The sequence below is a fragment of the Leptonychotes weddellii genome, chromosome 3, assembly GCF_054177405.1.
Source record: "Leptonychotes weddellii isolate Sample4059 chromosome 3, ASM5417740v2, whole genome shotgun sequence".
Lineage (NCBI taxonomy): Eukaryota > Metazoa > Chordata > Mammalia > Carnivora > Phocidae > Leptonychotes > Leptonychotes weddellii.
Genome location: NC_138371.1, coordinates 93,408,740 through 93,436,387, shown reverse-complemented (window position 1 = coordinate 93,436,387; position 27,648 = coordinate 93,408,740). Strand labels below are relative to the sequence as shown.

At 39.7% G+C, this 27,648-nt stretch overlaps 1 protein-coding gene across 6 annotated transcripts in view; it reads right to left on the bottom strand.

Annotated features, from left to right (window-relative positions):
- Positions 1-15,946, bottom strand: part of EPB41L5 (erythrocyte membrane protein band 4.1 like 5) — a 143,066-nt gene extending 127,120 nt beyond the window's left edge. For 3 of the 6 annotated variants that reach the window (XM_006736371.3, XM_031031284.2, XM_006736372.3), the window contains exons 1-2: positions 13,373-13,565; positions 5,732-5,919 (exon numbers count right to left, since the gene is read on the bottom strand). In XM_006736371.3, the coding sequence (XP_006736434.1) occupies positions 5,732-5,911 (180 nt within the window). In that variant the 5' untranslated portion in view covers positions 5,912-5,919; positions 13,373-13,565. Of the gene's footprint in view, positions 1-5,641; positions 5,920-12,847; positions 13,043-13,372; positions 13,566-15,854 lie in introns of those variants that run through there. The other 3 variants (XM_031031283.2, XM_081814598.1, XM_081814599.1) reach the window with 3 other exon arrangements.
- Between the last annotated feature and the right edge of the window lie 11,702 nt (positions 15,947-27,648).

Below are 27,648 nucleotides of genomic sequence, written 5' to 3'. Positions count from 1 at the left end.
ACATTTTTCCAAAGACATACAGATGGCCAACAAACACATGGAAAGATGCTCAACAACACTCATCATCAGGGAAATGCTAATCAAAACCATAGTGAGATATTACCTCACACCAATCAGAATGGCTAGTATCAAAAAGACAAGAAATAAGTACTGTGGAGGATGTGGAGAAAAGGGAACCCTCATGCACTGTTGGCAGGAATGTAAACTGGTGCAGCCACTACGGAAAACAGTAGGACGGTTCCTCAAAAAATTAAAAACAGGAACACCATACGATCCAGTAATTCCACTGCTGAGTATTTATGCAAAGAAAACAAAAACGCTAATTCAAAAAGATAAACGCACCCTTATGTTTACTGCAGCATTATTTACAATAGCCAAAATATGGAAGCAACCTAAGTGTCCACCAATAGATGAATCAATAAAGATGTGGTGTATATATACAATGGTGTATTACTCAGCCATAAAAAAAAAAAAAAGAATGAAATCTTGCCATCTGCAACAACATGGATGGATCTAGGAGGTATTAAACTAAGTAAAATGAGTCAAAGACAAATACCATGTGATTTCACTTATATGCAGAATCTAAAAAACAAATGAACAAAACACACACAAAAAAAGAGATTCATGAATACAGAGAACAAACTGATGACTGCCAGAGGAGAGGTAGGTTGGGGCATAGGCCAAATAAATGAAGGGGATTAAGAGGTACAAACTTCCAGTTATAAAATAAATAAGTCACAGTGATGAAAATACAGCATAGGGAATATAATCAATAATATTATAACCACTTTGTATGGTGACAGATGCTAACTACTTATCATGGTGAGCATTCATAATGTATATATAATTGTCCCATCACTGTGTTGTACACCTGAAACTAATACTGTATGTCAACTATATTTCAAATGAACACTAGAAAAATTTTTTTTAATTAAGTGAGCAAAGGATTTGAATAGACATTTTTCCAAAGAAGATGTACAAATGACCAGTACACATATAAAAACATGCTCATTGGTAATCATTAGGAAAATACAAATCAAAACCACAAATGAGGTATCACTTCACACCCACCAGGATGACTACAATTTAAAAAATGGAAAATAACAAGTGTTGAGGATGTAGAGAAATTGGAACCCTCCTACATTGCTGGTGGGAATGTAAAATGATACAGTTGCTATGGAAAACAGTTTGTCAGTTCCACAAAAAATTAAACATAGAATTATCATATGACCCAGCAATTCTACTCCTAGGTATCATACCCCAAAGAATTAAAAACATGTATTCCAACAAACACTTGTACATGAATATTCACAGCAGCACTATTCACAGTTGCTAAAAGATGGACACAACCTAAGTGTCCATCAACTGATGAATGGATAAACAAAATATGATTTATCATACAGTGGAATATTATTCAACATAAAAAGGAATGAAGTAATGATAAATGCCACAGTATGGATGAACCTCAAAAACATTAGGCTAAGTTAATGAAGGGTCACAGATTGGATAATATTCCATTTATATAAAACATCCAAAACAGGCAAATCCTTAGAGAGAGAAAGAAAGCCAACTAGCAGTTACCACGGGCTGATGGGAGTTACAGAGTTTCCATTTGGGATGACAAAAATATCTTAGAACTAAACAGAGGTGATGGTTGCACAACATAGTGATTGTACTGAACACCAATGAATTATGCACTCTTTAAAAAGTTTTATTTATGGAATTAATCTCTACACCCAATAGGAGGCTTGAACTCATGACCCCGAGATCAACAGTCACACATTCCTCCAACTGAGCCAGCCAGGCCCCCTGAATTATGCATTTTAAAGTGGTTAATTTTATGGGGCGCCTGGGTGGCTCAGTTGGTTAAGCATCTGTCTTCTGCTCAGGTCATGATCCCAGGGTCCTGGGACTGAGCCCTGTGCTGGGATGGAGCCCCATGTGGGGCTCCCTGCTCAGCGGGGAGTCTGCTTCCCCCTCCATCCCCCAGTGCTCTCTCGCTCTCTCTAATAAATAAAATCTTTTTAAAAAATAAAAAAATAAATTAAATGGTTAATTTTATTTTATAGGAATTTTTCTTCAATTCAAAAAAATTATTCATTAAAAAAAAGTCTTAAGAACCACCCCCCAAAGAAACAATTGACCACAGATGTATGGGTTTACCACTGGGTTCTCTATTCCGTTGCAATAATTTATGTGTCTACTCTTTTTTTTTTTTTCTTTTAAGATTTTATTTTTAAGTAATCCCTACACCCAGTGTGGGACTTAAACTCACAACCCCAAAATCAAGAGCCACATGCTCCATTGAGCCACCAGGCACCACTATATGTCTATTCTTGTGCCAGTAGCACATCATCTTGATTACTGTTGCTTTACAGTAAGGCCTGAATGCTACTACTTTGTTTTTTGTTTTTTTTCAATATTGTTATGGCTATTTTAAGTCCCTTGCAATTCCATATCAATTTTAAAGATTTTTTTTTTTTTTTTTTTTTATTTGAGACAGAGAGAATGAGAGAGAGAGCACATGAGAGGGGTGAGGGTCAGAGGGAGAAGCAGGCTCCCTGCCGAGCAGGGAGCCCGATGCGGGACTCGATCCCGGGACTCCAGGATCATAACCTGAGCCGAAAGCAGTCGCCCAACCAACTGAGCCACCCAGGCGCCCTCCATATCAATTTTAAAATAAACTTGTCAATTACTACAAATAAATCAACTGGTATTCTGGTGGGGATTATGTTGAATCTGTAGATCAATTTGGGGTGTACTGCCATCTTAACAATGTTAAGTCTTCAAAAACATAGGATAGCTAAGCTATAAATGTTATTTATCTAAAAGTATAGCTACACATGGGCTATATAATTTAAAGCCTTCATCAGCAAAGTAGATATATTAAGGTTTTTTTTTTTTTAAGATTTTTATTTGAGAGAATGAGAGAGAGAGAGAGCATAAGAGGGGGGAGGGTCCCTACTGAGCAGGGAGCCTGATGCAGAACTCAATCCTGGGACTCCAGGATCACAACCTGAGCCGAAGGCAATCGCTTAACCAACTGAGCCACCCAGACACCCGATATATTAAGATTATTATCAAATGATTAACCAAACATTTTTTATTAATTTAAAACTTGGGAGATGCAGAATGATAAAAGACTATTTACTAAACAATACTAAGTTCATAAATCAAAGTTTCTGTGGCATTTCCAAAGAGAAAATTTAAAAATCAGATACTTAGAAATTTCTACCTGATGCTTTTATCATTCACTGAAAGGCATTAGGCATTCTCATAGTAATTAGTTCTTTAAAGGGGGGGGGGAGCAAGCAAGTAGAAGGTACTTAAATCCCTCCCCCAGTTTTGAGAGGAAGACAGCAGAAGGAAGAAAATGACCATTGCTACCGGTATATTTTAATCTAAAGTCCATATATCTAAATTATCTATTTAATCACTGATAATCACTTACATATTGCCTGGGCAATCATCTTAGTTCCACAATGGCTCACTATGATTACTAGTGACCTTAATCCCAGTGGGAAAGGAGTATGTGTTTCATCCAATTTCCAAAATCAATTCTAAATCCTCTTTTGGAATCATACTAGACTGGTTGAGAAACTAAATTTAAAAAAAAGGGAAAACTTTCTTTTTAGAAATTAATATTCCTCTGGTCTATTTTTGTCTGTTAGTAAAACAGTTTCGCTAGCAGGCCAATGCCCATTTTAAACCCATGCAAGCATCTAGAATTAGAGCCTAACTCTAGGATTTCACCTGCAGAGCTGAAAAGGCAATTGTTCTAGTTCCACAAAAAGTCAAATTTAAAACTCTTGGCTTTTTCACTGCAAATGTCTACATATGAGGTCAGCTAGCACTTCTGGCCTTGATCAAGCATCACATCCAACCTACTGAGCATACCAAGCATAGGAAACCATTCTGTACCAGTCACTAGCCATTTGTTCCGCTACTTTAAAACCTCGTGCTGCTTCTCCTCCACACTACACTGCCTCTTTAACAAGATCCTTTACCAAGTCTACTTTCCTAGTATTTCCTAGCCTCTCCATCCATAACCCTGAGACTGCATACTTCAAACATTAGGTAATAAGAAACTTCTTTCCAGTCTCTTACACAGCAATCTCAAGCTTTTTATCACATATCTAATGATATTTTAATGGAATAGTACACAAAACCCTTAAGATACTTATCAAGAAAGAAATGAATATGAAAACTCCTCAAAGAAGTATCACATATTGGAATGCTTGACAAACCCCAAGAAGCCCTTACAGGAAGAAAATGTAAATACCTTCAAGTCTTCCAGAATCAAAAACCCTAAAGATGTCCAGTCTAACGTAAAAAGATAATAAAACATACCCATGATGATTACTTCAAAACACTTCAAGAAATCCTATGTTTAATTTTATCACATTCCATTATTTTTAAAATGTGTAAGGTATATATCTAGTACATTCTAAATTATCCAATTAATCAGAATATTCATTTAAACAAACTAATTCCTTAGTCTCACTCTGTGAGTTAAAGGTCACAGTTAAAGGTTACGTTAAAGGTCTTTCAGAGTTTATTCAACTGTATACTGTAGCAGCATTTAGGCTACCACCTTGCACAAAGACCTTTTTTATTGCATTTTGGGTATATAGGTGTATATTAAAAAGAATGTGTAGGGAGGGAAGACTGTGAACATCCAATGACACATCAAATCATACATTTTATAGCTTAGTTACATAAATCTTTTTTTTAAGATTTTATTTATTTATTTGAGAGAGAATGTGCGCAGGGGAAGGAGCAGAGAGGAAGGGAGAGGCAGGGAGAAAGAATCTCAAGCAGACCCCCTGTGCTGAGTGCAGAACCCGACGTGGAGCTCGATCCCACAAACTAGAGGATCATGACCTGAGCAGAAAACCAAGAGTCAGAGGTTTAACTGACTGAGCCACCCAGGCGCCCCATTACATATATCTTTTAATGCAGAATAAAGACATTTGGTATTAGTAAATAGCTCAGAAAGAAACTCAACTGCACCCCAAACCATATAACTACCTCTCTTGCCCCTCAAAAAGGCGTAAGTTAACCCTTTTCAAATATATCAGACTGTTTCACATCGTGAGCTATAATTATACATTCATACCTACAAAAAGAAACCACCTAAAATTTTAATAAAATCACAACATCCTGTCTTAAAATAAAGATTACAGTGTATAAAAAACCTCCTCTGCAAACTACTTTGGAAGCAAAGAGATAAACAGAGCTGAGGAGTATGAAGTCCTTTTACTGCATTTCATTAAAATTTCTGCAAGCACACTAAAAATGTTGAAGAAATATGTTTTAAGGAAAAGTGAGGAGTGTTTTGAAAATTAAAGAAAAATATAGAAAATTAAAAATCTTATAGTATACATGTATCATTATTCCCAAATATTCTCATTGTTTTAATAATTGCTCAACAAGGATTGTGAGAAATCCACTAGAGTACCCTATGTACTGCCATCATAAAGAACACACATAAATTCATAAATGATCTGTGCCAATAACTACCCTATCATTTAAATATTTCAGGTAACTTCCATTAATCCCAGAGAAATATTATCATGCTGGGTATCTTGATCCATGTACCTCAATGTTACAGTGCCTGATCCACACTAACCCATATTACCTAATTTCCTCAGGAAGTTACCAGTAGAAAGTTCAAATGAAGAAAGTCGTCTCATATAGAATCTGCAAATGCTCAGCAGGACCTACATACCGGCAAGTCCACACTAACATCAGTACCATCCAGAAGAGACACCCGACATGTGATGATGGACTTAGAGTCTCCAGCGGCAGGAATGTGTGTGGCAGCTCGCTGAGCTTCTCGGAGTCGTTCCTTCTCAGCATGTTTACGCATTGACCGACGCCCAAGTGTTCTACGAAAGAAGCTCAGCATTTTTGTCACTAATAAAACCAGAGAGAGAAAAAGGTATTAGCAGACTCCCCACAATGTGCAGACAAATGGTGTTATTTAGTAAAATCCTATGGCCATTACAGACATACTATTAAAAGGAGCAAGTAAATTTGAAAAACATAATTAAAACTGGCTACTTTAACTCACAGTTTTTGAAAACTTTTATATACAACAGAGCTATGACTTACAGCATTTCTAAACTTACTGGTCTATTTTATAAGAAGCTGACAGACAACGAACATTTATGAAGTTTATCAGGCCTTCTGGGTCAATGAATTTTATGTACAATTGCCGTATATCTCTACAAACATTAGGAGACAATCCATACGCTAACTTATCCTTTGATGATCATAACATTCCTAAAAAGTTCCATTTCTTTTCTGAGCAATCACAATAAAAATACAAACACGGGCGCCTGGCTCGTTCAGTGGGTGAAGCACTCGACTCCTGATCTCAGGGTTGTAGGTTTGAGCTCCACACTGGGTGTGGAGATTAGTTAAAAATAAAATCTTAAAAAAATAAATAAACAAATAATCACCTATCTCAGCTAAAATACAAATATAATTCAAATATTATGTTTTTATTAAATATTCTATTATTTAAAGATTTTTAATTGCTATTTAATAGAGTCAATTATTTATAATGTTAAATTATTTTAAGGCCACTTCTTATCTTTATTAAGAATGTTAAGTTTAGGGGCGCCTGAGTGGCTTAGTTGTTAAGCGTCTGCCTTCGGCTCAGGTCATGGTCCTAGGGTCCTGGGATTGAGCCCCGCATTGGGCTCCCTGCTTGGCGGGGAGCCTGCTTCTCCCTCTCCCTCTCCCCGTGCTGTGTGCCCTGTCTCACTGTGTCTCTCTCTGTTAAATAAATAAAATCTTTAAAAAAAAAAAAGGATGTTAAGTTTAATCAAAATAATTAAATAGGTTTAGTAATCTTATTTTTTTATTTTTTTAAGATTTTATTTATTTGACAGAGAGCACAAAAGCAGGAGGAACGGCAGGCAGAGGGAGAGGGAGAAGCAGGCTCCCCACTAAGCAGAAGTGAGCTGAAGGCAGAGCTTAACCAGCTGAGCCACCCAGGCGCCCCTAGTTTAGTAATTTTTAAAATACAGCAAACACAAATGGTAACACCATAAAAACTATCTTGCTAACCTAATGTTTAATTTATGCAAATAAGAGAATGAGAAAAATAAGTTAAAGACACGGATTAATTCCAGAGAAAACAAGAAGTTGAGCAGAAAAGGGAAAGTAATCACAGTATACTACATGACTTAGCTAATAGTTTAAATATTCATAATACTATAAACATTAAATATTGATCTAACCATAACTATAAAAAAACTATAAGAGGAGGTATATAACAGAGGTAGATGCAGAGAGCCAACTCCTCATCTTGCCAAGTTGGAATTCAACAGATAATTCCTGAAACCAAATATCAAGAAGTGACAATAAAAGCATGTTACTTAAAATGTGAAAGTGTTTGTCTTGAGGACAGAACTCAGCAGAGTGCTATTTTTCAAAAGAAGCCTTCAGATTAGGTGACTCAACTAGATACATTTATAAACTTGATTAAAATAAAAACTAATTTAAAAATAAATACCAGCACATTAAAAAATAAGTGCCTATAAACTGAAGATCATACGAAGATCATACACATATCACACATATGGATATTCCTACATTATTGAGTAAAATATGGACAAAATTATGAACAAAGGATAAGATGTATGTTCATCTACTTAAATCCCAAGAAAATAAAATTTTAGATCCCTTTTCAGTTTACAAAGCACTCATATATAACATCTGGCTGCAGTCTCTTTCTTTTCAGGTTTCTCTTCAGACATTGCTCCTTTTGCACTTTGCTATCCATTCTCGTTTCAGCTGCCTAAGAAAGGTACTTGTTACACCAGATGTGGAAAGCCCATGTGTCAGAGACTCCCTATCTATTTAACTCAACTCTACCTGTATCTCCCCTGAGAAACGTTCTCTGATAACCAGAGTTAGTCACTTCCATCATCACACTTCCACTGAAACTTGAAAATATATTTTACTGTTTCACTAATCAGATTTTAATTATTTATTTACATGTCTGTCTCATTTATCTTAAGCTCCTGAAGACATAATTCCTATTTTGAATAGCCAACCACCCAGAACATTTCATCATTAAGTACAACAAATGGTAAGTAAATAATCTTACTTGCTTCACAGAAAAACTCCCCAAAATACTGTTTTATTTTGATGAGTAAACTAAGGGTCCGATAAATGAAACCACTGGCCAGGTCCATGATTTAGTAAATAATGAAGACATTAAAAAAAAAATCAAACTCTGATTTTTCTGATTCCAAATCTTGGTCTCTCTTTCTATCTCACCACAGAACAATTCATGTAAAACTTGTATTTTAGAGATAAATCATCAAAGATCATAGCTAAAAAGAGTCTGAATGAAAATACAAGCACAAAACATACATGATAAATTTGTTTTTTTAAAAACTTACTTCAGCTTACTCGACAAATTGCAAGGGGGAAAAAGAAATGCAAAGAAAACTACAGATTAAAACAGACTTAAAATACATATCCATCAATCACAATGCACCTACATTAGATCCTAATTCAAATTTTTTTTTAAGTTGTCTGATATTATCATTGGGGGAAGCTAAGTCAAAGGTATATGGGAACTCTACTACTGTAACTTCCACATAAGTCTAATATTATTTCAAAATATAGGAAATTTTAAAGTCACATATTTGTTGGGGCGCCAGGGAGGTGCAGTCGTTTTGAGCGTCCGACTATTGGTTTCAGCTCAGGTCCTGAGATTGAGCCCCGTGTTGCTCTGCGCTCAGTGCAGAGTCTGCTTGGGATTCTCTTTCTCCCTCTACCCCTCCCGCTCATGCTGTCTCTCTCTCTCTCTCTAAATAGATAAAATCTTAAAAAAAAAAAAAAAAAGTCACACATTTGTTGTTACACGTATAATTTATAAGAAGTCTTGTATAACCAGACAGTGGGGTGCCTGGGTGGCTCAGTTGGTTAAGCTTCCGACTCTTGATTACAGCTCAGGTCATGATCTTGAGATCGTGAGACTGAGACCCACATCAGCTCTGCACTGTGGAACCCGCTTAGGAGTTTCTCTCCCTCTCACCCTGCTCACTTGTTTTCTTTCTCTCTCTTTCTCTCTCTCAATCTCGATCAAAAAAGAAAAGATAATAAAAATAATAAAATTTAAATTAGATGCATTTATAAACATGATGAAAATAAAAGCTGAAATACTGGAATAATATCAACGTAATAAAAAATTCAATTGCTATAAATTGAGGATTATATCCTCATTTTATAAGTATGCATATTGCTATGTAATTAGGTAAGCTAGCAAAGCCATGACAGTTCTCATTTGAACTTCCTAAGGACATAAATTTGGCACACATTTGAACACTGACTGGATTGTTTATGATAACCAAGGAATTACTGCCATTTTTCTTTTAGATAAAATAGTGGTATTAAAGTAAAGTGGGGATAGAAACTAAACAAATTGCCCAGATAAGTGGCCATTGTTGGAGCATGATGGGTACATGGGGGTTCATTATACTCTTCTGACTACTTGAATTTTTCCAAAATAAAAGTTTTTCTAAGGGAAAATCATGTTCAAAATGCACTACAACTGTGATTCCTAGGAAGTAAATGAACTATAAAACAAGTTTTCTGACTTTCACCTTATCTTGTACCTTGAAAATAAAAATTCATTACGCAAGTAGAGTTAACCTGCTAAGAAAAAACAAAGCTTCTTTAAGATTTAATAACTATGGGGGCGCCTGGGTGGCTCAGTCCTTAAGCATCTGCTTTCAGCTCAGGTCGGGATAGAGCACCGCATCAGGCTCCCTGCTCGGCGGGAGGCCTGTTTCTCCCTCTCCCACTCTCCCTGCTTGTGTTCCTGCTCTCGTTGTCTCTCTGTCAAATAAATAAATAAAATCTTAAAAAAAAAAAAAAGATTTAATAACTATGTATTTTGAACCATAAAACCCAATGTCACAAACAACTTCTTTTTACAGAATATAAAAGCAACTTACATGAAAATAAATTTCAGATGGACTAAGAATTTAATCAAAGAAATGATAAAGTACTAGAAGGAGACAATATATTAAAGAGCTTTTAAAATTTTTTAAAGGATTAATATGCAGTTTAATAAAGAACTATCACAAACCATTAAGATAATGCAACAGAAAAAAAGGGCAAGATATGAAGAAACAAGTTCTAAAAGAGAGTATGAAATGAAAATATGTACAAAATAATGTTTGACCTCAACAATAACAAAGGAAATCTAAATTAAAAAAATAAGATACTATCGGGCACCTGGGTGGCTTAGTCATTAAGCATCTGCCTTCGGTTCAGGTCATGATCCCAGGGTCCTGGGATCAAGCCCCATATCGGGATCCCTGCTTGGCGGGAAGCCTGCTTCTCCCTCTCCCACTCCCCCGATTGTGTTCCCTATCTCACTGTCTCTCTCTCTGTCAAATAAATAAAAATTTTAAAAATCTTTAAACAAACAAACAAAAAAAGATACAGTCATTTAAGACTCAAGAAAGCCAATGTTGAAAAGCATATGGGCAGGCGAGAATTCTACCACTGAAAGGATATGGGAAAAACAATCACCCTACACTGTCCTCTTTGGAGGATTTAACCACACTATCAAAAATGTTCATGTGCCTACACTTTCACTCAGCAATTATATTTTTGGTAGGATATCCTAAGAAATAGGATGTGATCCAAGTTGTAGAAGTAAGGATTTTCAGGGCATAATTTTAAATTTTAAATATGTCCATCAACATGCAAGTAGTTAAACAAATTATGGTACATCAAATGGTATACAACACAGCTGTTTTTTAAATACAACTGACTTAGACACCGACAAAATTTCTAAGTAAAAAATGAAATCAGAGAAAAGTGGTAAGTTTTATCCCTCGTATACACAAAACGACTAAGACATGCAAACTATTGTTGTTGTTTTTTTTTAAGATTGAGAGGCAGAAACAGAGCATGAGCGGAGGAGGAGGCAGAGGGAGAGGGAGAAGCAGACTCCCCGCTGAGCAGGGAGCCCGATGTGGGGCTCTGCAGGGCTCAATCCCAGGACCCTGAGATCATGACCTGAGCCGAAGGCCGACTAAGACGTGCAAGCTGTTAAGTGAGGTTATCTCTGGAGAGGGTCATGTGGAGGTACTTAAGTCCTCTTTAGTAAGAATATATGAATGTGCCAAAGGAGTTTTTAAAAATTATTAAGTGACACCTGGATGGCTCAGTCAGTTGAGCATCCGACTCTTGATTTCAGCTCAGGTCTTGATCTCAGAGTCATGAGTTTAAGCCCTGCGTTAGGCTCCATGTCGGAGCCTACTTAAAAAAAAAAAATTGTTAAAAGAAAAAAAGTTTTCCCATATTCACTCTTTCTCCATCCCTCACTATCACTTTCATTCTAAATGCTACAGCAGTGGATTTTTAGCAACCACAAATCTGATCCCAGTTAAAAAATCTTTAATGGTCTTGCTCTGGATCCAACTCCTCCTACCTGCCAGACCCTTCAGGCAGACCACTCCCAGCTGTTCACTCTGCTCTAGTATCCCTTCTGCTCAATCCAACTATCTTTTTAACTGTGGACCTTTTTTTTGGGGGGGGGGGGGTTGTTCCATCTTTCTGGAATGCTCTCTTTCCACTTCACCTCTCTCCCATTTCCTCAGAAAAGCATTCCCTGACTCCTGAGTCTAAATTAGGTGCTCCTTTTAGTACCCTTAGACTCTTTTTTATAACATTTACCAAAACTGTAATTAAATACCCAACTGTTTAATTATTTTTTTTACTGGGTACTTCCCCACTAAGACTCAAGGATCTGGTCTGACTCATGCAGCAAGATGACCTAGCTAGCACGGCAATCAGCATATTAGGCACTCAATAAAGAACTTGTCTGACACTAAAATGATACAGTGGAATTTTCAGAGAGTAGGTGTACATGGTTTTTTTGTTTTTTTTTTAAAGATTTTATTTTATTTATTTGAGAGCGAGAGTGAGTGAGAGAGAGCACAGAGGGGGTAGGGTTAGAGGGAGAAGCAGATTCCCCGCTGAGCAGGGAGCCCGATGCGGGACTCGATCCCGATCCCGATCCCGGCACTCCGGGATCATGACCTGAGCCGAAGGCAGTCGCTTAATCAACTGGGTGAGCCACCCAGGTGCCCTGTTTTTTTTTTTTTCTTTTAATGCGTTTTTAATCTGTGATTTCTCATTTTTCTCTATAAAGAAAGGTATTCTTTACAATCATAAAAATGCAAACTGAAATAATCCATTTACTACCTAGATTAACTGAAAGTTTTTTTTTTAAGTATGTATCTAAAACTCAAGTTTGTCATGAAATATGTATACTCTCGTATGTAACGGGTGGCCACATTCTTTGGTAGGCAAATGCTTTTTCATAAAGCAATATACCAATATACAGTAAGTGCCATAGATATTAATATCTTTGGCCTCCTTAATCCCAACACAGAAAACGTCCGCAGTAGAGTAACTCAACAGAAGTAATACATATCATTTTCTAATGAAGCTTACCTATAAAAAGAAAACCCTGCAAACTAGCTTACGTGTACTAATAATCCACTATGTTAAGTAGGGTTCAGCAATGTTTTAGCAATGTCAGAAATGGAGTTATGGGTAATTTCCCCCCTAATTCTTAAAAAAAATACTCCTGATATCAATTTAAAATGTTGTCAAAAGGTTTAAAAGACCTGGGTCTTCTCGCTTTTAACTAAAATTCATGAGATTTAGTAACCATAACGATAGTGACAGGTACAATTAATGTTTACACACCGAAAAACCCCAACCTTAACATGCCCAGAGTCACGGGTGGGGGCGGGGGAGGATCCTTTGGATCCCGCCATTGCTGGGAACCCACCTGCCTCTCACAATTTCCAAGTGGCTGAAGTTTCAGTCCAACGCGAACCAACCACAAAAGTCCACTCGGGTTTTTGTTTTAAGACCGTGACACGAACCACGGTGGGTTTTATCCCTTGACCTGCCATATCCCCCTCGCCAACCAGACAGCTGAGCCGAGACCTCTTAGTGAAGGGCGACCCCCGGCTGCTCGGGAGGGAGTCATGGCCAGGAACGGGCAGGGGTCGGGCCGACAAACATTAACCCGCCTCACCCCCGGCTCCCCGCTCCGGCCGCGCCGCCCAGTATCGCCCGAAACTCAGCGGCCCGGCCCCATTGGCCGCCGCCGCCCCTCCCCTCCCGGCAGGTTTAATATTTTGCCGGCGGGCCGGGGAAGCAGCGGGAGCCGGAGCGTCCCTGGGCGAGGCCGGGAGAACAGAGCCCCGACGCCAGCCAGAAGGGGTCCCCGGAGCGGTGAGGGGAAGCGGGGCGTGGACCGAGCCCGGTACTTGGGCAGTGCGGCCGGGGCCACGGGCCTCGCGCTTACCTGGGCTGGGGACGGAGGCGCGGTGGCTAAGGCGACGCGGAGAGCCGGCGACGCGGGGGTAGAGGTCCCGAGAGCGACTGAACAGGGGGCGACTCCTCTGGAGACGCCAAGAAATGGCGGCCTGAGGCGCGCGCCCACCCTGCGCTAATCCTCTGAAGGACCCTAGCCGTCCGCCGGCCCGCCCCTTAAAGCCCCTTCTAGGCTCCGCCCTCCGGGGGGCGGGGCGCTCTGCTCTTAAATGGGCAATGACACCGCCCCGGAAATCGCCGGACTGGGTGAGACTCGGGTTAAACCGGCGATGCCAGGCCCCGCCGAATCTGCCACCAGTGCTCGCGGCCCGGCGTCCCGGGCTGGTTTAAAGGGGCGCTGCCGCAATCCAGCCCTGTTTATCAGACTCCTCCTTGGGAGGGGGTGCACGCCCGCGGAGAGCCCCCAAATTAGTCCCATCCCAAAGGTAGCTTAGCGCTGTCTGAGCCCAGCATCAGGTGCTGCTAGATTCATTTATCCATTTGTTCGAGAAATTAATTCACTCAGCAATCTTTAGTGCCCCATTGTTAGAGGAACTTTCATTGTAGTGAGGAGAAAGACGGTAACAAATACATATCAAATAGTGGTATCATGAAGAAAAAAAAGGGAACGGGAAATAGATTTCTGTTTAACATAGAGTGGTCAAGGAGATCCTCTGTGACCAGGGAACATTTCATCCGTTCTTTCCACAGATAATTTGTGAAATTGCCTATTATGGGCCAGGCTGTTTTCTAGACACTGGAGATACAGCAAATAATCAAGACAGACAAAAATCCCTCATGCAGGTTAAGTACTAGCTGGGGAGACAGAAAATAAATGAGATAAATAAGTAAAATCAAATGCTATGTTAGGCAGTGCTAAATGATAGAGAAAAATCAAAGCAGGGGACAGAGATAGGGAATAAGAAGTTGTCATTTTAGATAGACTAGCTAGGTAAGAAGGAAGGCCTCAATAAGGTGACCTTTGAGTGAAAATGGAAAGGAGGTGAAGGAGTGGTTCCGTGGACCCCTGGGGGAAGAGCAGAGGTTAACTCCAAAGGCCCCGTTGGGTGGGTGCTTGGTCTGCTCAAGGAAAGCCAGCATGCCTAAAGGTGAATAAATAGAGCTGTGGAAGGTGACAAGCCAGGGAGAGAGAGCTGTGAGGTGAAGGGCCTTATGAGCCTGCCTCCCCATCTGAGGAAGTCAGAGAATCATTGGCAGCTGTGAGGGTGTGAAGTGCATGAAGTCCCTGCTGGCTGAGATGAGAATAGGCAAATACTCAGCCCCTTCTGGAGATTTAGCACTGCCAGTCCTCCACCATCCCAAGAATTAATAGTTGGGCTTGGCAGGGACAGCTGGTCTCTGCTCCACATGGTGTTGGCTGGGGCAGCTCAACGGGAGTTGGAGTTACCAAAATGGCCTCATGCATCTCTGTGGCATTTCAGCTGGGACGGCTGAAATGAACAGCTGAGTTCTGACTGGTGCTCTTTCTCTAGCAGGGTAGTTGGGGTGGCTCAAGCCCGGAAGCCTATTAAGGGAAATGCCCAGAAGTCACACCATGTCACTTCTGTTGCCTATTATGGTCAAAGCAAGTCACAAGGCCAGGCCAGTTTCAATAAGATCCACCTCATTTTTTTTTTCTTTTAAATAAATTTCCTTTCCCTACTTTTTAAAAATAATTTCATTGAGATATGTCACATATGATACAATTCACCCATTTAAAGTGTACACTTCAGTGGTGTTTAGTATATTCACAAAGCTGTGCAACCATCATTACAATCTAATTGGAGGACATTTTTATTTCCTCTCATGGGAGAGGCAGCATGGGAGTACAGGGATGGGAGGAATTGTTGAGGGTCATCTTTGCATCTGTATCTCAATAAAAAGCAATGGTGATGATTATGATATAGGAGGGAAGGAAGCTATGGATTTATAGATGAAACAAGAAAGGGCCATAGTTTGAAGCTGGGTACATAGGTACATTGAACTATTCTATTTTATGTATAGGTTTAAATTTTTTGCATAATAAAAAGTTCTTTTTTAAAAAATACTGTCTGGGCTATATACTTCTTGGAAAGTCTTCATGTATCCCCCAGGGGACTGATTACCCCAGTTTGAAAACTACAGTCTTTTTTTTTTTTTAAAGATTTTATTTATTTATTTGAGAGAGAGAGAGAGAGCGCGCAAGCAGGGGGAGGGGCAGAGGGAGAGGGAGAAGCAGGCCCCCTGCTCAGGGAGCCAGACGTGGGGCTTGATCCCAGGACCCTGGGATCATGACCTGGGCCAAAGGTAGCCGCTTAACCAACTGAGCCACCCAGGCGCCCCTGAAAACTACAGTCTTGAGTGCCATCCCCTCAGTCTATCAGGGCTGTCTCCCTCCAACTATTTATTACCCAGCATCTACACATTTGAAAGCTGTATTGTAATTTATCTGTTTACTGATCAATAGCATTTTCTGTCAAGACTTATAAACCTACCTCATTGTCCTAGACTGTTGTATAGCTCACCAACTGGAGAAAGTGTCCTCTTGTCCCCTTCTGCTGAATCTTTATCTCTACCTCCTGTCAAGGGTGGGGATGAGGGAGGCTGTGGATGAGGGGAGAAAAATAGGTGAGAAAGATGGTTCTAGGCTGAAGGAAATATGAAGACTTGGGGAAGAAGAATGGAACCTAAGGACTTAAGTCATGGGAAGTCGTTCATGCTTTAATCATGTAAGATTATTCTTAATAACAATTTGTCCCCTCCCCAAATCTTCCCCTTCAAGACATAAATACCCTCTGCAATATCCCTATTTTGTGGCAATTTGGTCCCCTAATTGGCTCCCACCAGAGACAGAGAAGTTCTTCTCCTTGAACACAACTGAATTAAGTAAAAATGCTTTGGGCTGCAGGTAATACACAATACAGTTAACTGTACTTAAGCAAATAAGGATTTAATGTTTTTCACATAAATAATCTAGAGGTAAATGGCTGCCTAATACTGGTTCAGGTCCTCAACAATGTTATAAGGATCCTAAACACTTTTGCTTTTTCTCTTCTGCCATCCTTAGCATGTTGAGTCTGGTTTTTATGCTCTGGCCACAGAAGGGCTACAGTATCTCCAACTCTTCTGACTTCCACGAATGAAAGGGAAAGGGGGAAAGACCTTCATGAAGACTTGTATTTTAGTTCAGGGAATGAAGTCCCACCACCCACTGTGTCATCAGTCAGAACTATATTAGCTGCCCAGACTTGGATACTTACTGACCATAGGGTAAGGGAACACCATGACATCTTTACACCAATCCTAATTCACTCTTGGGGTTTGGGGAAAGGCCTGCTCTCCAATCTGGGCTCTCCATTAACTTCTTGAACAAATCCAAGTTTTATTAGCAGGAAAAGGGGGTGTTTCAAGGAAGAATGACTATGGGTGGGCTATAGAGGGTGCCTACCACAATAACCCACTTTTTGGTGGAATAGTCCTAACCCATGGAAAGATTTTCCTTTATTGAGCCAAGAGGTGTAACAAGAGGAAACTGTTTAGAATGGAGTGGAGAGGCCAGCAGGGGGAGCTCTCACACTGTTCCACTCAGACCCAACAGGAAAAGACATACCTTACGCTGGTTTAGCTTCTACTTTACTATCCCAGTGGGAAGTAGAAAGGTTTTTCTCCTCCCCAGCCAATGAGAGACCGTCACAACTCAACCAATGAAAAGCCCCTATGCTTGGAACTCCCAGTTTACTTCAATGGACGTTTTGTCTTCAACAGCCCTCTCAACTTCCCACTCTCCTGTATAAAAGAGCCATCCTCTCCTTGGTTTACTGGACTTGCCTACGGTTTTGCCATAACTTCCATGTCCTGAATTGCAATTCTCCGCTATTCCCGAATTTTTGCCAGTGAAGTAATTGGCGGTTTTAACAGAACATCCTCACTCTAGATTTTCCTTTCTATCTAAGGTCCTGGTTTGCTCTCTGGAGTCATACAAAAAGAGATAGATCCAATTCTGTGGGTTCTAAAATTCATACAATCGAGAGAGGGCTCTTAAGTGAAATAACACAAATTTAAGGGTTCAATATTAGGTACAGGGGCTTGGAAGGGGCCCACACAAATCTGGAGACCTAAAGCTTAAACCTAATTATCTTCATCGTAAATCTGCCTCTGCCCACAAAGAGAAACATAATTCCTCTTTCACATTAGAACTCTTTAAATAATCAAGGACGTTTGTCCCAAGCCTGCAAAATCTCCTTCTCTTGTGCTGATTTCCAAAAAAGTAAAGAACTCCCTAAATCGTTTTTTTCTGAATCGGTCCACACTGGTGGGGTCACTCATGCCAAGGTATTCTGAGCAGAGGGAAGTCCAATGTAAGACTCACTTCTCTTGGAGACTGAAGGACCCCTGCATTCCAAAAATTCTTTATTGAAAAGAAAATACTTTCGGGGCGCCTGGGTGGCTCAGTCGTTAAGCGTCTGCCTTCTGCTCAGGTCATGATCCCAGGGTCCTAGGATCGAGCCCCGTTTCCGGCTCCCTGCTCCGCGGGAAGCCTGCTTCTCCCTCTCCCACTCTCCCTGCTTGTGTTCCCTCTCTCACTGCATCTCTCTCTGCCAAATAAATAAATAAAATCTTAAAAAAAAAAGAAAAGAAAATACTCTCAGGGGAGTGGGTATCATAAAGAATTCATTTATCAGACACTGGATCTAAGAGAGCATTACCTATTCAAAAAATGCACACAAATAAATCAAAAAACAAACCCAGTCATCAGGAAACACCACTAAGATAGAGAATGTTGTAAGCAGACTGCGAAGAGTCTAAACTTTAGAAGCTAAAACATCTAGAACAATTTTCAAGTCTGTTTGGATAAAGACGATACTACCTCCCTCGCAGGGGAGTAACGAGCGTTACAGAAAACAAGTTATCTGAAAGTGTTTTCAAAAGTGTACAACATGACGTATAAGAGAATGTAAATACCACAGATTAAGGAACAAAAGTACCTGGGGATGCAAATAGAAGATGAGGGGCTACAAAATGGAGCCATCACTTGTGCCTAATTTCATTTGGTTGGGTAGTTCCCTTTACCCAGCTAAATCTTTCCTGAGCCAGAATCTCATGTTTGAGAGTCCACCTTTTCTCTCTTTGCAAGTGTCCCTGGAGGGAATAAGATCTTAAACAAATTCACACCAAAGTGTTAGCCATACAGGCTATAAGAACACCTTAAAAGAATGAGGGATGGCTGGGGGAGAGGTATGCAGAGAAGGGACACAGAAGGGTGAGTTGAAGACAAGTCACTTCTTTCTCCAAAGTACTCGGGCTTTTCCCTACATCTGGAAACTCAGGGAAAAAGACCTTGTTCCATGTTCCATGAATCCATATTTCAGGTATCACTTTGTCCAGCATTATTTGGAACAGAGTCTACTGATCTGGTGGCCTATGCGTCTTCTTTATAATGATGAGGAGAAAAATTGAGAAAGCCTTGGATGGCTCCAGGCAAGTTCATAGTATTGGGTAATAGAAAGGCGGAAATAAAAACATTTTGCCATTAGATTTGCCTAATGGTGAAACTATGATGACACTGAGAGAGTCAAGGGAAGAAAAAGGAAGGAGCCAAGGCTCAGTATTTCTAAAAGTTAATGTGCATATGTCACTGGAAGACCTTATTCAAAGGTTTAAGTCTAGGGTAGAGCCCAAGAGTCTGCATTACCCACAAGCTTGCAGTTTGTTGATAGTGCTCATTAGTGGGTACATTTTGAGTAAGGAGGTCTTTCACTGACTGCCCCACACCTGTGACTACTGACCCGACATCAGGGCCTGTAAAGGCATTAGAAGACATACAGTAGAAAGATCGATGCCAGTAACTCACTTGAACAAGGATTCATTTTTTTCTCATCAGTTTTCTCATCTATAAAATGAGGTAATTAGAACAGATGATGGGTTGGATTGTGTCCTACAAAAGATAGGTTGTAGCTCCAATCCCTAATACCTATGAATGTGACCTTAATTGGTCTTTGCATATTAATCAAGTTAAGATGAGGTCACTTGAGCAGACCCTAAACGAATATGACTGGTGTCCTTGTAAGAAAGAGAAATTTGCCCCCCATGTTTATAGATAGCAACATTATTTACAATAGCCAAGACATGAAAACAATCTAAGCATTCATCAGTGGATGAATGAATAAAGAAGGATGCTATAGGGGCGCCTGGGTGGCTCAGTCGGTTAAGCATCCAACTCTTGGTTTTGGCTCAGGTCATGATCTCATGGTGGTGGGATGGAGCTCTATGTCAGGCTCTGAGCTCAGTGGGGAGTCAGCTTGAAGATTCTTTCCCTCTGCTCCTCCCCCATCTCCCTCAAGTGCGCATGTGCACTCTTTCCCTCTCAAATAAATAAATCTTAAAAAAGAAAAGGTATGGTTTATATATATAATGCAATATTATTCCGCCATAAAAACACGAGCAACTTCTACCATTTGCAACAAGATGGATGGAGCTTGAAGGGATTATGCTATGTGAAATAAGTCAGACAGAGAAAGACAAATACTGTATTATCTCACTTATTTAGCCATTAATCCACTGATGGACACCTGGGCTACTTCTACCTTTGGCTATTGTGAATAATGCTGCTATGAACACAAGTGTATATATATATATATATATATATATATATATATATATATATATATAATGTATCTCAGTGTGTATATCTTTTAGTTTTATCCTGCTTCAAGTTCGTTGAACTTTTTGGACATGTGTATTCATGTCTTTCCTCAGATTTGCAAAATGTTCAGCTGTTATGGTAATCCCCCTCACCATATGCAGGGGATATATTCCAAGACTAATTGATGCCTGAAACCACAGGTAGTACCAAACCTTATACATACTACATCTTTTCCTATACATGCATACTTATGACAAAGTTTAATTTATAAATTAGGCACAGTATGAGATTAATAGTAATAATAAAATAAAACAATTATAACAATACACTGTAATAAAACTTACATAAATGTGGTCTCTCTTGAAATATCTTATTGTACTGTACTCACCCTTCTTCTTGTAATGATGAGATGAAATGAGGTGAATAACGTAGGCATCGTGATGTAGTGTTAGGCTACTATGGACCCTCTGATGATACATCAGAAGGAGGATCATCTGTTTCCAGACCACAATTGACCACAGGTAACTAAAACTATGGAAAGTGAAACCATGGATAAGGGGGTTCTACTATATTTCAAATACATTCTCTGCCAATTTTTTCTCTCTTCTCCATCTGAATTCCTTTAATGTTTATGTTGGTATGTTTTATGGTATACCAAAGACACCTCAGTTTTGGTTTTTTTTTTTTTAGGTTTTATTTATTTATTTGGGACAGAGAGCATGAGTGGGGGAGAGGGGCAGGGAAAGAGGGAGAAACAGACTCTTTGCTGAGCAGGGAGCCTGATGTGGGGCTCTATCCCAGGACCCTGGGTTCATGACCTGAACTGAAGGCAGATGCTTAACCAACTGAGCCACTCAGACACCCCTCCCCTCATTTTTTTTTTCTTTCTCCTCCTGACACTAAATAATTTAAATCATCTTACCTTCAAGTCACTGATCCTTCCTTCTGGCTACGTATACCTGTTATTGAACCCCTCTAGTGGGTTTTCATTTCAGTTATTTTACTTTGCAATTCCAGAATTTTTGTTTTTTAAAAAATATTTAAGTAATCTCTACACCCAATGAGGGGCTCAAATTCAGGACTCCCAAGATCAAGAGTCACATGCTCTACCAACTGAGCTAGTCTGATGCTCCTGTTTGGTTCCTTTCAATTCTCATTTTGTTCAAACATTGTTTTCCTGGTTTCCTTCAGTTCCTGTCCGTGGTTTCTTTTAGCTTGTTGAACATATCGAAGACAGTTGATTTCACATCTTTGACTAATAAATCTATGTGGGCTTCCGTGAAGATGATTTCTGTCAAATTCTTATTTTCCCCCTGTGAATGGGCCATATTTTCCTATTTCTTTGTGATTTTGTAATTTAATTTTTGTTGAGAAGTGGACATTTTGAGTATTATGTTGTGAGAACTCTGAAAACCTAACTTCCCCACTCCTCAGGAATTACTGAGTCTTGCTTATTGAGATCCGGAGTTGTTCATTTGTTACTTTTCCAAAACATTTTTGCTAAGTGTGTATTTCTTTCTGTATATGGGTCAGTTACATTCCCATTCTTTTAATACATGGCAACCAGTGACTGACAAATATTGCCTTAAGTATCTGGCTCTCAAGAGCAGGAGGGGAACCAAGTACTCTTTTTAATCCGTTAGAAACAGCTTTAGCCCACTGGGGTTGGAACAATCGATACCAGCCTCTGTCCCGGCCCCTTGCTGATCAAACGCAGCAATCCTCAATCAGAACCCACAATCTCAATATTTGGAAGACAAGGTCCTTATTGCCCACTCTGGCTCCAGCAAGCTACACCAGAACCACAGCAGCCATCCCTGCCTGCTGCAGGGATGGGGGATGGTAGTTGCTACCATGTGAAAGGCTGAAACTCACCAAAACTTACCAGTCTTGTCATCAGCAATCTTGTGGATGCTGCAAATATTTCAACTAGATCCAGAATTCCGAAAATAGTTACTCCAGAGAGTCTCTGCAAGCTAATTAGTTGTGTAAGTGGAAGGACAGATTCTTGGAACTTCCTAGTCCACCATCTTCTAAAACATTACTCCCATTCGGTTCTTTTAAAAAAATATTTTCCTTATCTCTGTTGTCCTCTACATCCGTGGCATATTAATCCTACTTACTACGTGTTTCATTTTCTTCTCATCTCATCTTTGCCATTTCTGCGTCTGTTTCTCTTAAATGATTTTTCTCCACTGGGTCATATTTCCTTGCTTCTTCCTATCTATAGTTTTTCTTTGGCTGCTGGCCATGGTAACTTTTACTTTCTTGGATGGTATTTATTATTTTTTTTTAGAGAGGGAGGGGGAGCATAGGAGCAGAAGGAAAGGGAGGGAGAGGGAGAGAGAATCTTAAGCAGCTCCACACTCAGCGCAGAGCTGGATGTAGGGCTCCATCTCATAACCCTGAGATCATAACCCTGAGATCATGACCTGAACCAAAATCAAGAGTCAGGTGCTTAATTGAATAAGCCACCCCTTGAATGGTATTTTTAAAATAGATTTTATCTGGGGGGTGCCCAGGTCTCAGTCAGTTAAGCTTCTGACGCTTGGGATTTTGGCTGGGGTGGAGATCTAGGAGTTGTGATATCAAGCCCAAGAGGGGCTCCATGCTCAGCACTGAGGAATCTGCTTGAGATTCTTTCCCCCTCCCTAACCCTCCTCCTCTACTCCTCCCCCCACTCTCTAAAATAAATAAAATCTAAAATAAAAAATAAAATAAATAAATGGACTTAGTATCTGTTAGGCAGTTAAGTAACTTGTGAATTAGTTTAATCATTCTGAAGCTTGTTTCAAAAATATTCTAAATGAGTCTAGAGTAGCTTTTACCCTACAGCTTGGTTAGCCTCATTTCTAAAGTTTGGCCTTTCTTGGGTTTTGGCTGACTACCTTGTCTTTTCAAAGAGGTTTCCCCACTCTAGCTGAAAGAAACTTGAATTATTCTCATCCTCGTGGCCAGCCCTGAAAATATTCATCCTACAACTTGGTAATTATCTTTCCTTAGAAGTTTGTCTGGCCTCATGGGGTTTCACCATATTTGAAGATTATTCAGTCTAGGACACAAAGTGACTCCTATGTAAATTTATTGGTTTACTACTCTCTGGAACTTTGCTCCATACCTTCTAACAGCCCCAGCTTCCCAAAACTTTGACACCTCTCTCCTAGGTAGCAAGATTACCAGTCTTGTTTGGGCTCCATATTCCTGCATCAGTTTATAAATTGCCTTGACAAAGGAAACCTAGCTTATCATATGGCTCACCTCACTTATTTATCTTTTCTCAGGAATTATAGTCTTCTTCAACTTTTGTCCAATATTGCAAAAGTTGTTTCCTATATTTTGTCCTGTTTTCCAGTTGTTTACACCAGGAGGATGACTCTGGACCCTATTACTCCCTCATGGCCCAAATAGCTTTTTGTTGTTTAAATAGACCAAGTTGCAAAACACAAAGGATCTGAGTAAGCAATTCACTAGAAAAGAAATATGCATGGCCAATAAACATATAAAAAGATATTCCATTTTGCAAATCATATTGAATATATCTTATTACATGAGAACATTATTAAAAGAGTCATAATATCCACTAAGGTGGAAACACAGATGCATTATTGATGAGATTATAAAGTGATATTCATTTTTGGAAGCCAATTTTGACAGTATCAACAAAAACTTAAGATATACTTAATGTACCCACCAATTCCACTCTTAGATATTTACTCAGAAATGAAAGCATGTGTTCACAAGTAGATTTGTAATGTTCATAGCATTTTTTCTTAAAGATTTTATTTACTTATTTGACAGAGAGAGTGTGACCAGGGTGGGAGGAGGGAGAAGCAGACTCCCCGCTGAGCAGGGAACCCAACATAGGGCTGGATCTCAGGACCCTGGGATCATGACCTGAACAGAAGGCAGATGCTTAACCAACTGAGCCACCCAGGTGCCCTGTTCATAGCATTTTTGTTGATAAAATCCCACAAACTGAGAATGTCTCAAAGTCCAGCTACCCATTAAAAGGAGGCTGATAAGCAAACTGTGTTATATTAATAAAATGGACTACTACTTACTAATAAAAACAAGAAATGGATGAATCTCAGAAATTTTGAGTAAAATGAATATATAAATAGATTACATGTATAAAAAATTCTAGGACAGATAAACCTAATCTGTAAGAATTTGGAATACTCACCGCTTCTGATTATGTTGTAGGTTTTATTGTGTCCATTCCCACAAAAGATATTTTGAAGTCGTAATGGCCAGTACCTCAGAATGTAACTTTATTTGGGAATAGGGTCATTGCAGATGTAACTAGTTAAAAAAATGAGGTGCTACTGGAGGAGCATGGGCCTCTAATCCAATCCAATCCATGCGCTGGCTTCCTTATAGAACGATGGCCATGTTAAGATGGAAGATTGGAGTGGTGTATTTAAAAGCTAAGGAAGGTCGGGGCGCCTGGGTGGCTCAGTCGTTAAGCGTCTGCCTTCGGCTCAGGTCATGATCCCAGGGTCCTGGGATCAAGCCCCGCATCGGGCTCCCTGCTTAGCAGGAAGCCTGCTTCTCCTTCTCCCACTCCCCCTGCTTGTGTTCCTGCTTTCACTCTCTCTCTCTCTAATAAATAAATAAAATCTTTAAAAAAAAAAAAGCTAAGGAAGGTCAAAGGCTACCTGAAGCTAGGAAAGGCACGTGGAATAGATCCTTCCCTAGCACCTTCAGGGGATGCATGGCCTTGCCAACACCTTGAGTTTGGATTCTGGACTCTAGAACTGTGAGACAATCAATTTCTGTTATTTTAAGGCACCCAGTTTGTGGTACTTTGTTATGGTAGCCCCAGAAAACTAATAAAGGGAGTGAAGGTGACGGGGGAAAGGGAAACTCTCTCCGGTGATGGAAATGGTTCTCTGTCAAATCTCTGTGTAGGCTTTTTCCTTAAGATTTTAAGTAATCTTTATACATAACGTGGCACTTGAACCTACAACCCGGAGATCACGAGCCACATTCTCTACTAACTGAGCCAGCCAGGCGCATCACCCCCTCCCCCCTTTTTTTAATTGAAGTATAGTTGACATACAACATATTAGTTTCAGGTATACAAAATAATGATTTGACATTTGTATACATTGTGAAATGATCACCTCAGTAAGTCTACTTACCATCTGAGACCATAGAGTTAAAAATATTTTTTTCTTGTGATAAGAACTTTTAAGATTTACTTTCTCATCAACTTTCAAATTTGCAATACAGTATTATTGACTATAGTACCATGCTGCACATCCCCTTCACTTACTCATTTTATAACTAAGTTTGTACCTGTTGATCCCCCATAGGGGTTTGAGTTACATAAATATACACATTTGTTAAAACTTACTGAATGGTAGAGGTGCCTGGGTGGCTCAGATGGTTAAGCATCTGCCTTCGGCTCAGGTCATGATCCCAGGGTCCTGGGATTGAGCCCTGCCCTGGGCTCCCTGCTCAGCAGAGTCTGCTTCTCCCTCTCCCACTTCCCTCTCACTTGTGCTGCTCTCTCTTGCTCTCTCTCTCAAATAAAATCTTAAAAAAAAGAAAGTACTGACTGGTAGACTTAATATTTATCTTACTGATAAAAATTTTATGTCAAAAGGAGATAATTATTGACTATTAGTGATATGCAAGCTGAAGTGCTCAGGGGTAAAGTATACAGATGTAGGCAACATCATTTTATGAAATGCATAAAAGACTTATTGATGGATGGAGAGGCTTAGGTAGATGGACAAGCAATAAAGCAAATATAGCAGGATGGTAATTACAGAACCTGGGGGATGGGTATATAGATGTTAACTGTTCAATTCTTTCAACTTTCTCTATGTTTGAACATTTTTATAACACAATGTTGGGAGAAAATTTATATATAGTTGACCCATTTGTATAAGCATAATTTAAAAGGGAATATGTAAAAGGTTAACTATCATTTTTAATAGCAAAAACTTAAAAACTGTCAAAATATTAGGGAGAAGTTTTTACATAATTATGGTAGAAACCATATTTGACGGGATCAAAACTAATGACCAGTTGGCTAAATAAAAAACCATTTAAAGGAGAAATAAAAAATACATGCATTTTGTTTTAGCCTTAGGCAGATAAATATCTATTTGTGATTTTTTTTATGTAGGGCCAAGGTCTTTTACTTTGGGTTTGAGCCTAATTATAGTCCCTTAGTCTCTGTTGCAAAAAAAGAGACCCCGAGTGTATCATCTATTTTTTTGTTAGTTTTTCAAATACATCATTTTTTTTTTAAAGATTTTATTTATTTGACAGAGAGACAGAGAGAGGGAACACAAGCAGGGGGAGTGGGAGAGGGAGAAGCAGACTTCCCGCCGAGCAGAAAGCGGGGCTCCATCCCAGGACCCTGGGATCATGACCTGAGCCGAAGGCAGACGCTTTATGACTGAGCCACCCAGATGCCCCTCAAATACATCATTTTTTGTTAGTCTCTCATAGTTGTCTTGCTCATACCTATTTTTAATAAAGTTTTAATGACACCATAAGGCTTTTGTAAAAACCCAAGCCTCTTGCTTTTCACACACATTTCACTGACTTATGTAATAAACATAAATTTGCATGTATAGGTTAGCAAATAAACACAACTAATTTTAGTAAGCTTACAACCTAATTGGAACCGAAAGAGTTCTGGCATGATTAAGAGCAGTCGATGGTGGCAAGAAAACAAGACTGAAAAGTAAAGGGACGCCTGGGTGGCTCAGTTGGTTAAACACCTGCCTTCGGCTCAGGTCAGGGTTCTGGGATGGAGTCCTGCATGGGCTCCTTGCTCAGTGGGGAGCTTGCATCTCCCTCTGCCTGCTGCTCCCCCTGCTTTTGCTCTGACAAATAAATAAAATCTTAAAAAATAAAAAAGACTGGAAAGCTGGGTGCAGTCTGAGTGGGTTACTTGGATGGTGGTTAAGAGAGCTTTCAGTCACAGATGGAATGCTAATAGGGATCAGAGAAAAGCTTTTGCAGGTATACCCCAAACTCAGAAGTCACTAAGGAGAAGACTGATACGTTTGTTAATAAAAGTATTAAAAAATGTCGGGGCGCCTGGGTGGCTCAGTTGGTTAAGCGACTGCCTTCGGCTCAGGTCATGGTCCTGGAGTCCCGGGATCGAGTCCCGCATCGGGCTCCCTGCTCGGCAGGGAGTCTGCTTCTCCCTCTGACCCTCCTCCCTCTCATGCTCTCTGTCTCTCATTCTCTCTGTCTCAAATAAATAAATAAAATCTTTAAAAAAAAAAAAAAGTATTAAAAAATGTCATCATGTCCCTCCAACCCCCCAAAAGAATAAAGTCAAACACCATAAGAAAAAGGGTTTGCAACATATAAATATATAGGATTGTCAAGTGACTAATTTTTTAAATTTCCAACATCTCATATGATTAAAACGTTAAACAACCTGATATAAAAATAAGCAAAGGATATCAATATGTAATTTAGAAAGGTCCCTTACTTTGACAAGATCTTATGTTAGGAATACCAGAAGAGGGGCTAGTGCTGGGAGAAGAGAGGAGTCAAACAGTGGTCACAGTGAAGGAGGAGTATTTCCTCAGACATTCTGTAATCCTCTAAATCCCTTTTAGTTCCTTACTTAATAACCCTACCCCACCTCCCCACACACAGCCACTAGT